We start from the raw sequence: 11,221 nt of genomic DNA, 5'->3' as shown, positions 1-11,221 counted from the left end.
TCAATCGCTAGACAGCGAACGTGATGGTGAAAGGACTCAGCAAGAACGCACCACAGACGAAAATCTGATGTTAGAATTTGTTCCCATGTGGAGAAGTTGCTTGTTTAATTGATCCACGACTTGAAGAACTGGTCTGCGAGTTTCTGTGAATTTTTTATTAATTCCATTTTCGGCGAACATAAAGATCTTCTACGTTGGCCGTGTAACGCGTATTAAGATTGGCCAAATGAGGGGGGTGAAAAAGCATGGATATGGATTGCTGGGCAACAATAATTTCGCTTTTCATACAATTTAAGAGAATAGTGCAAACTTTTACTCGAGCGACGAAAATATGGACCATTACCTTTTCCTCGCAAAAATCTTATGTAGCATCCAACGTGGCTAACGATGGTGACGAGTACAATGGATAAATCAGCTAAACCAACAAGGCACCATGGATGTTTTAAAAAAAATGATCCAATTTGAGCGGGGTGGTGGCTAGGAATTTTCCCCCAAACCAAGTTCACAAATTTGGATTTCAGATAATCATTTTGGAGCTAATTTGTGGAGTTCACGTAAATTGTGAAGTTTGATTAGTGTTTCGAATTTGCAAATTAGGGTGACAAGTCACGGATTTTGCAATGAACTTAGCAAATAATCAATTATAATCAAAGTGGAATAGCGCTGTTTCACTTAGTTGACATGTCACATCAATGTCATTAGCCACAAAAATGCCAAATAAATGTAGTTCAATGGAAGAAAGTCAATAGTGGATGTTTTTGCCCCTTAAGGAAAAACTCGGTACTCTTTTGGGGTTGTATGAAAAGTGATGTTTTTTTGTTCCAAGGGTACAAGTCGATGGATATTTTCTTCCTTGAGCAAAGCTTTGTGCATTTTTTTTTTTTTTTTTAAAAATAGAGTTATCTGTCCTAAGGTATAAGGTGGTATATCCTTTGGGATTTGACTATGCGATCAAAGGTTGCCAGGACAAAGTTCTTTTTACCCTCCTTGTTGTATCTAAAATAATTTTCTTGTGTCTAATTAGCTAGTTGGCGAGGTAATAACTTATCAAGGCGATGATCAATAGCTGATCACCCTACTTACAAATTAATGCAATTTGTCAATGAACGAATGCATTTTTGTTTCCCTTGCACTGTTTCCTAAAGCTTACTCAATTCTCAAACAATTTAAATTTTTATAAGCTGCACCGGGTGAAATAATTCCACTTGTTCAACAGGGACTAGAGCTATTGGAATGATGAGGAACAGTCAGGTTTAATGGGAAAGAGTTGACAAAAATCTCATTCAGTTTAATGTTTCTTCTTCTTTTGAAATAACTTATAGGCATTTCATTAACTAAACAAAATTACAATTCTTTTCATTCCTTAGGAAATATTTTTCACCGCCTTTTGCAGACGGATGAAAGAAAAAAAAACATGCTCTTTCATCGCCCTCCTGGAATTAACTTGGAAGCAATAGCATATTGATGAGGATAAATTTGATCGGGTCAATGCTCTACTGAAAGCCAATTGCAAAGCCAAGCCCAATTCCTAAGTATGTTATGTCTCGTGAATATTGTGTGACCCTAAAGGGCCCAAAATGGGCAAGGCCCAAGGTGGATGGCCCACACTTGGAGCATTAGTCACTCACTTGTACTAAAAATACAAGGTAACAACCGCTTGTGCTAAAATGAAGTATCTGGCTACCCAGCCAGATGCTTCATTGTTTCCTTTATTTAATAAATACAAGGTTTAATACTAAAATATTGCATCTCTCATCATTCAACATTCTAGACTTATTCACAAAAACATCCATTTTTCCCCAAATAATCCCTGTAATTTTTCTAAATTTCTCCGCCTTTCAAAAACAAACATTTTAATTAGAATGATCCTAACACCTTAACCCAGCTCTAATCGCCATTTTCCTCTTCCGCCATCATAGCCGTAACCCCCAAGAGACGTCTTAGTCAAGAAAGGTAGAGGTCGAAAATACATTGAGAACCTTCGAGGAAATGCAGAGAGAGAGAGAGAGAGACGTCTTAGTCAAGAAAGGTAGAGGTCGAAAATACATTGAGAACCTTCGAGGAAATGCAGAGAGAGAGAGAGAGAGAGAGAGAGAGAGAGAGAGAGAGAGAGATGTGGTCCTCCACCATCATTGCAGGTAGTTACAAGACTAATGTGGCAGAGGTGAATAGGGTGTGCACCCGGACCGGGTTTACTCAAAACCAATCTAGACCGCCCGGAAAGTAGTTCTAGGAACAAGTTCCTGTTTGAATTGGTTCGAGAACCAGTTCCATTTTTTGAGAACCGACTGGAATTGATCCGGTTTCCGATTTTAAGGAAAAGCTCACCCGGATCAATTTTGGAACCTGTTTTTACTAAGGTTAAAAAAAAATAACTCACTTAGTCAACTCTCTCTCTCCCCACTTCCCTCCCTCCTAGTCTCTCTTTCACATGATCTTAACTCACTTGGTCTTGTTGATTTTTCTTTATGTATGAATTTCAAGTCTTTATTAGAAATTTTGTACCACGTGGAGTGACTCACCTAATTTCACTTTTGGATAAGGAGTTATGCTTGTACTAAAGATTTGTTAACCACTATAGCTTCTTGTAGTAATTGTTGGAATGAGACTAACATTAGATCCATGTTTGGTGCTAATGTTTATGCGATGTTAGGATTTTTGTTTTGCTTTGTGATGTTTGTTTATGATAATTAGTCTTGTGGATTTTTAATTTTCATTTAGTGAAAAAGTTCATATACTTATTGATTACTCATGCTTAATATTTCAATACAAATCAGGAAAATTATGTTGCTGTTTTCTTTCATGTTTATGTAAAATTCAAGTGGTATATAATATCGAGTGGTTGTAAAATAAGGTCTAATGCAAACAGGTTAGACCTTGAAATAGGATTGGAAAACAGAGTAGTTTTAAAACAGGTTTCAATGCGAACAAGATAGGATACAGAGTCCAAAAAAGAATAACTAATTATAATAGGATATGTTTCAGGTTTTAGGTGTAGAACCTACTCACCCTAGAACTGATCATCCCTAGAGGTAAGAGTCAAAGGCGACGATAGAATGCGATGGCTAGACGTAGCAAGGCAAAGGCAGTTGCTAAAATAAGGAAAGTTTTTTATAACTTCCCAATCAACTGTGCAACACATTGAACAAGTCTTAAAAGGGATAATGATATAAATGGTCTTTAAACTTTAATCTAATATATAATGTGAACATTTTAATTGTTTAATATGATCATTGAATTTTAGCCCAATTTACAAAGTTGTTTGTGAACTTTTATTTTATTCGATATAATTCATAAACTTTTGTTAAATATTTAAACTGTTTCCTATGATATATAAAAGTATCTAATGTTATCTTTCCATTAATTTAAATTCAAGGATAACATTAAGCACTTCATGTAATTTAGGAACTAGTTTGAACATGTACAAAAATTAAGGAGTTACATTGAACATATTGAAAGTTCAATGATGATATTACATATTTGGTTAGGATCATATCGAATAAATTAAAAATTAAATGACCACAATACAAATTTAATCAAATTTGAAAAATTATTTCTGTAGATTGTACGGTTGACTTGGAATCCAACCAATGAAAGGACCGCTCCTTCGCTAATCATGGTTCTCCGTGGGACCGAGAATAGATGAAACCCCATTTCTTTGTACATTTGCCGAATGTCTAGGCGGAATCATGCGTCCAGGGTTTACGTGTACTGTAGGGCATGTGGTTGACTTCTCATATCTTGAAAACCACCGGCAGAGAAAATATTGGGTAGTCCAAGGGTGCCATGTCAGCGTCGTTGATTTGGTTTGAAGTTTCTCTTGAAGTGGGAGTGGAGATTCCACGTGGCGCCACATGAGTGGTTGGGGACCACGCTGACACGGCGCTCTTGGACCACCCAATATTTTCTCCCACCACTAGTAATTAAAAATCAAAGAAGTAAAAATATCACAAGCGAGTCATCAATCAAAGATTAAAAAAATAATGATGGACTAAGAAAATGCGATCCCACGCTTTCTCCAACTTGCCAATTCAAAAGCACAATTCTGCCCATCCCAACGAAGAATTAAGTCAACTATCCAAAGCGAAACACAAGCTTCAGCAAGAAATTGGGCTGCTGCTGCTGCTGCTCTCTCTCTCTCTCTCTCTCTCTCTCTCTCTCATTCATCCCATAGCAGTGAATCACAAAATCCTCAAGAAATCAGACGCACGCCATGCAAAGATTACCAAGCACCGTCTTGCGGACCGCGGGCCTCGCCAGTCGCTTCGCTGGAATGACGGCGATTTGGCGTCCTCCGCTTAAGAAGGGACCCTCCTCTGTGGTTCCTCTGTTGTTGCTCTTCTTGTTGATCCTTGTTGCTCTTGCTTTCAACTTCACTTTGAAGATCGATACGGTAATTTCTCGTTCTTCTTTTGGTGTTTCTAGTTACTTTGTATCGATCCTAGCTACTTTATCTAACTCAGTCTTAAACTTTTTGGTATCTTTTGCACTCCAATTGTTCACTTTCTTTTCTCATACTTTCTTTATCGAATTTCCGGTTCCAGACTTATTGAGAAAGTCACAATTAATTTTGAAGTACTTTTAGGAAGCGAGCGATTTAGTATATCTATATCAATTGTATATACTGTAAATATTGGAACTTCAAACTACATACATGTCTATTTTTGCTGGACAATTGTCTAATGAAATTTTTCCTAGTTTCAGTCTACAATCTCTGCGGGTAATCCAAGTAATCAAAGTATAGTCATCTCGGATAAGAACCAGCCTAATCTCCAACCGAAGAAGCTCGAATTCCCACTGAATTGCAGCTCCGAAAACCAGACCCAAACCTGCCCAACAAACTATCCGATGTCGTTTTTGCCACAAGACCCATCAACCGAACCCGATTGCCCAGATTATTTCCGGTGGATCCACGAAGATCTGCGTCCGTGGAAGGACTCAGGAATCACGAGGGACATGGTGGAGAGGGCGAAACGGACCGCCCATTTTCGCCTAGTGATCATCAAAGGCAAAGCTTATGTGGAGAAGTATAGGAAGTCAATACAAACTAGGGACAAGTTCACCATATGGGGTATTTTGCAATTGCTGAGGAGGTATCCTGGTCGAATACCCGATTTGGAGCTTATGTTCGACTGCAACGACCGGCCGGTGATCCAGTCACGGCACTACCGGGGGCAGAATGGGACGAGCCCGCCACCGTTGTTCCGGTATTGCGGGGATCGATGGACGATGGACATAGTCTTCCCGGATTGGTCCTTCTGGGGTTGGTATGTAATTGATTATCATTCCTCGTCATTTTTGGTCTGTCTTTTGATTCAATCTTTAGTACGGGAATCTAAAATCGGGGAAATGCTCCCATGGAGTTGGTTCATCTTATGAAGACAATCATTAGAACCTTCGGAATTTGGATCAATAATGACGGTAGTTTTCTAGTTGTAGGTGTTAAATTTAGCCAGCAAGTAGAAAAATTAAAGAAAGTACTTTTTCTTTTTTGATCGAAAGCTAAGAAACTTCATTAATTAAAACCAAGTTTGTCAATATCTAAACGTAAAATATCTAACATGGATTGCGGGGGTAAAGCAACCAATTAGAAGGAAGTTCATTTTTCCTCTTCGTCTTCGCCACCCGGTCTGTCAATTTGCTTCTCTTGGACAATACTGTAGCCGAACAAACCTAAGCCCGCCCAGTAGTGCCTTGCATTCCTCAGCCCAAGCATTGATATTCCATGGGCTGTCATCTTTGCTCAGCACACAGTTGAATCTTTTTGGGGGCTTCGGTCCCATGACCGATTGAGGTCATCTGATTACTCTTCATTTTCCATGGCCTCTTTCGCTTTGTCGGCCCAAGACGATGGAAATCCTGTATCTGGCATATTACTAGGTAGGGACAGAAATCATTTTAAAGATTTCGATTGACGAAATCGAATATGACCATACATTAATCTCATAAAGTATGTCTTTTCATAATGCGAAAACAGACTTTTGAAAAGTTATTGTAATTGCACAAATTGTCTAACCGAGGCTCTAGAGATCCCATAGCATGATAAGATATATATGGTTACAACTAATGAGGGTAGCTGTGCCGGTTGCCTCCTTCTCACTTTTTTCCTATTAAAAGAAATTGTTTTTTTAGGATCCGGAGGAAATTGATATCTCTCTTCTAATTATTACCAAATAATCGTACATATTATACATGAGTATATTTATCTGTACTGAGTTTTTGTATATTCCTTGGAATTTAAGAAGGGCTGAGATCAATATAAAGCCGTGGGAGAGGGTGCAGATGGAGCTGAAACAAGGGAATGAGAGGAAGAAATGGATAGAAAGAGAACCGCACGCATATTGGAAAGGGAACCCCTTTGTGGCCGAAACCAGAAGAGACCTCCTCAAGTGCAACGTTTCTGAGACCCAAGATTGGAATGCTCGCTTGTTCATCCAGGTAGATATTTACTATGAACAATGGATTACTGAATAACAGTTCCTTTCCATGTGTGAAGTCAGATTACAAATGTAGGAAGTTGTTGTAACTCCTTCAACTAAGAATGATTCTAAGGTTTTGACTTTCAAGCCTGCAGAATCCACTCTATCCTTATTTGACTATAATCATGAACAGCTTTCGCGTATATTGTTAGCTTGTTTCACCAACCAATTCTAACTACTTAGTCGCTTTGAGTTTGTAAACTTAGGAACTTCATGCACGGTAATTTTGTAGGATTGGATCCTTGAATCACAACAAGGATTCAAGAACTCAGACCTAGCAAGCCAATGCACACACAGGTGATGATTAAGCTCTCAGCATCACCAACCGTATCATTTCCATAAGCAAAAACAGCTTCACTGAACAAACGAATGAATATGTTGTGGCTAGATTCAAGATCTACATAGAAGGGCATGCGTGGTCGGTCAGCGAGAAGTACATCCTGTCCTGTGATTCCACGACTCTATTGGTAAAGCCTCGGTTCTACGATTTCTTCACCAGGAGCCTCAACCCCTTGCAGCACTACTGGCCCATCAGGACCGAGGACAAGTGTCGATCCCTCAAATTCGCCGTGGACTGGGGCAATAGCCACAAGCAAAAGGTAAATAATTTCTCTAGCAGCTACAATTGAATTCCATGATAAACGTGTTGGCCTAACTCTCCTCGATGGACCTGGATAGGCACAAGAGATAGGGAAGGCTTCAAGTGACTTCATCCAAGAGTAAGTGAAGATGAGCAATGTATACGATTACATGCTTCATCTGATCAATGAATACGCCAAGCTTCTCAGATTCGAACCAGAGGTCCCAGAAGGAGCAGTGGAGGTCTGCTCCGAGCTCGTGGCTTGCCCTGCAGGTGGGACGGAGAGGGAGTTCATGGTGGAGTCACTGACCATGAGCCCATCGGCTACAGGCCCATGCACCATGCCTCCACCATACGAGCCCAAATCGGTCGATGCTATGTGGAGGAAAAGTGCCAGTGCAATCGGGAGGGTGGAAAGATGGGAAAATGAGTTCGGGCGAAAGTCTCCCAACAGATCAGCTTAGTAGGGTACATGTGCATAATCGTGTCGTAGCTACAAAGAGAATTTGGCTGGATAACTACATACACTAGAAACCGATAGCTTGGGAGCAATGGCCAGTCCAAGTGGCAGCTGGAAGGAGGTGTTCAGCAGCTTGACTCCTGGTGCAGCTTTTAATTGATTTCTACTATCATTATCGAGATCATGTTTATAGTTTTTAGAGGCGGACTGTTCCCATCTCAATATGGCTAAAAACACTCATTTTATGGGCAACGATCAAGGCACCTTCTAATCCATCCTGTCTCCTCTCTTCAACACTCGCGCACTCCGTTCAATTATCTGTTTCTTCGTTATCTTAATGTCTTCGCAACTCTTTTGTGTGTGTGTGTGTGTGCGTGTTTGGTTGGCTGCCTCTTGGCTTGCACAGCTGAAACAACTTAGCACTCGTGTCTCTTACTTACCCTGAAAGAAAGGTTACACAACAATTCAAAGGCAACAACTTTTGCTCACATTCCACTATACCTTCCTTTTGATCAAGCAAAGCCTACACCGAGAAGATGAAGATGGAAAGTGAGAGAGATCAACGACTATCCAAATACATCGTTATCCAACATGAATCTCACTTTGTAATGAAAAGTAATGTCCATTATCATTTCTAGTCCTAATTTCTTTCCCTCCTTCCCTGCCACTGCCCAACCTCGTTGCCTTCGTCGGGTAAAGTTGTTGCTAGTGAAGGGGCTACCTCCTCTCACCCCACTGTTGTGGCCGAGCTCCTCTTCACCGATGTGACATCCGGATCGATAATAATATTTGGGTTTATAAAGTTGAGTTTTATTTAGCTTAGAGTTTTGAATGGTGCGTAGGAAACTCAATTGGGTCATTAATTTTGGAGATGCGGAAAGTATGAAACATAAATTTCCACATAAATTTCCACAGCCGTCGTCGCCCAAAGTCTAACATATTAGGGTTAAATTGATAGATGTTGACATATACTTTAATAATGTAGGGTGATGATATTGTCATATTAGTTGTATAAAGGAATTGATATGTTGAGATTTTCCTGACATTTGATATTGTTCACTAATAATTTTAGTAGGTTCAAAATATATATGGGACTTATCATAATTTAAAATTGACATTAATTTCGTTATTTATGTACTGAATTACTAGATATCTTGGTCATTTAACAAAATATTTACTTTGGAATGGGCTATTACTCACTTTCTAATTTTTACACTTCTCACTCAATTTCAACAAACTGTTTTTTACATTGAGCCATTGTTACTTTTAACCTCAATTATTCATTCCTGTATGTTGGTAACTTTCTTCTAAGCTCATCCCCTTGGCCATATCATTGGATGGACCCTATGATTATGCAACTTGTACCTTTCTAACCAGAACACATCTCTCACGCTTTCCACGTAGCATTTTTAATATCACGTCAATATTTCTTTTTACCTTAGTTATCTTATCTCTTGGTAATTCTTGAGTAGTCTTCTCCTTCATTCCCTAGGCCCTATAGTTGTGTCTTCTTACTTCTTCAAGTTTCAAAATAACTCCAACTTGTTCTTGTAAAGAAAATGAGATATTCCATCACTTTTCTCTTATATTTTCACTTTCTAATCTTTTAAAAGAAGGCAAGGATTCCATTATTGTCATGTCTAAGCTTCAAAATTCCACATTTCAAGAGTTTACTAGGTAATTTGGTGGACTTTATTTCTTTTCTTAAACAAGTTTTGTTAAAAGATTGAAAGTTGTTAATATTTGTTCTTAATTATCTTGCTTTGTAGGTGGGTAAAGCTTTGAGTTGTCCAACTTTTGTTCAAGGTAAGTGAAAACTCTAGAGGTTAAGTTAAGTTGATCTACTTAGTACTCTTGACTTAGTTGATTAATGTTTGTTAATTTAATTTGAATTTGATTGTAAGTGCAAGCAAGCCTCAATAATGGCGTGTTGAGATATTGTGATGATTTGACTTGTCTCAATAAAATCTTACATATTTAAGATGTGTTTGATTGATTTCCATGAGGTGGAGTAGAACATTGGATGCAAAAAATGTGAAAATAACGAAACTGGACTTAAAAGTGATACTAACCATGCATAGGTTATACATACTTACCGATTATACCTGCCTCTCAATTATAGCCACTTGTTGATTATACCCACCTCTCGATTATAACCATTTTGCCCATTATACCACTTGTCGATTATACATAGTCTTATCTCTCCCTCTCCCCTCCTCCCACCCTACTCTTGATGTGTGAGTGTCAAGCTCCACGTCGGACACGAAGGAGCTCGACACAATGTCAAGCTTTGGGCCATTAACGAATCATCAACGACAAAAGAACAACTAAGCTGAGATATGGTGGGATAAATGAAGTGGAGAGATAGATCGAGGGAGATGACCAAGCAAACGCGAAAGCGAGAGAGAGAGAGAGAGAGAGAGGACTGCAAAGTGATGATATCACGAAGGTGGGTGGTGGCGCCGGTGTGGTGAGGCGATGGTAGCTGGGTAGCAATTTTTTGCACATGAAACGAAGGTGCTCAAGAAAGACATGTTGATACAAAGTCGGAGAATGTTGGAGGAAGAAGAGAGAAGGTTACTTTGGTCATTACAAAATAAAAGGAAGTGTCTTTTGTTATAAGGGGTTGAAAATAATTCACCCAAATTTTCATATGGATCTTGTTAACGAATATGCCGGGAATTATTAATCATATTTAATAAAGAAATATCTTCAATTTAAATAAACTTATTACTTGTAGCACGAATTTTCCTACAATTCAACGGAATGTTTTGCCCCTTTCAACGGCGGAAGAATAGCCCAACGGCAGAAGAATAGCCCAAGTGCCATAACTTGACATGGGAGGACACTTAGGGCGCGTTTGGAACGATTCTTCCCTAAGCTAATTTTGATCGAACCGATTCTTTTTATTCTCCTTTCCTTTAACCGATTCTAAGCATTTTTAAGCCGTTTGGAATCGTTCAAAATTTCGATTCCGGAATAGAATTGTGTTTGGTACCGTGTTCATTAATTCTATTCCAAATCAATTTCTTTTAAATTTTAAATAATTTTTTTACTTTTTTCCTTTGTTTTCTTTTCTTTTTTAATTTTTTTAATTTTTTTCTTTTATTTTTCTTTTTCTTCCTTTTTCTTTTCTTTTTCTCATCTTCTTCTTCTTCTTCGGCGGCGACCTCACCTGAGCGTCACCGACCCTCGGCGAGGCCGGCCCTCGTCGGGGCGAGCCTCGCCGACAACCGGGCGAGGCTCGCCTAGTCCCGCCGGTGGCCGGCCGACCTCGTCGGGGTCGGGCGAGGCTGCTGTGCCACCGGCGGGGCCGGGCGAGCCTCGCTGGCCACCGGTGGGGGGGGCGTCGCGAGGCTCGCCCAACCCCGCTGCCCGGTCCCCGGCGGAGGCTCGACCTCGCCGGATCTCGCGAGGCCGAGCCTCGCCGGTGGCCGCGGGCCTCGCCCGCCCCGCGAGGCCTCGCCCGGCCCCGGCGAGGCCCGCCATCACCTAGGCGAGGCTCGGCCTCGCCCCGATCACGGGAGGCCGAGCCTCGCCGGTGGGAAGGCTTGCCTCCGGCGAGCTCGCCGGACCGGCGGCCGGCGGGAGCGGCGGGCGGCGGCGGGGGCGGCGGCGACGATGGATGGCGGTGGCGGGCGGTGGTGGACGGCGGTCGCGAGATGGCCGAAGGGAAGAAGAAAATTTATTGATTTTGATTCT

The 11,221-nt window shown here is 40.6% G+C and overlaps 1 protein-coding gene across 1 annotated transcript; it reads left to right on the top strand.

Annotated features, from left to right (window-relative positions):
- Positions 1 to 4,079: 4,079 nt before the first annotated feature.
- Positions 4,080 to 7,813, top strand: LOC104441766 (O-glucosyltransferase rumi homolog). The gene is given in 6 exon segments (XM_010054983.3): positions 4,080 to 4,393; positions 4,705 to 5,267; positions 6,246 to 6,438; positions 6,712 to 6,776; positions 6,868 to 7,078; positions 7,158 to 7,813. Coding segments are annotated over 6 exon segments (1,578 nt in total). The 5' UTR covers positions 4,080 to 4,213; the 3' UTR covers positions 7,524 to 7,813.
- Positions 7,814 to 11,221: the final 3,408 nt, after the last annotated feature.

Source organism: Eucalyptus grandis, chromosome 4 (assembly GCF_016545825.1).
Source record: "Eucalyptus grandis isolate ANBG69807.140 chromosome 4, ASM1654582v1, whole genome shotgun sequence".
NCBI classification, from domain to species: Eukaryota; Viridiplantae; Streptophyta; class Magnoliopsida; order Myrtales; family Myrtaceae; genus Eucalyptus; species Eucalyptus grandis.
This window is presented reverse-complemented; position numbering and strand designations above follow the sequence as displayed.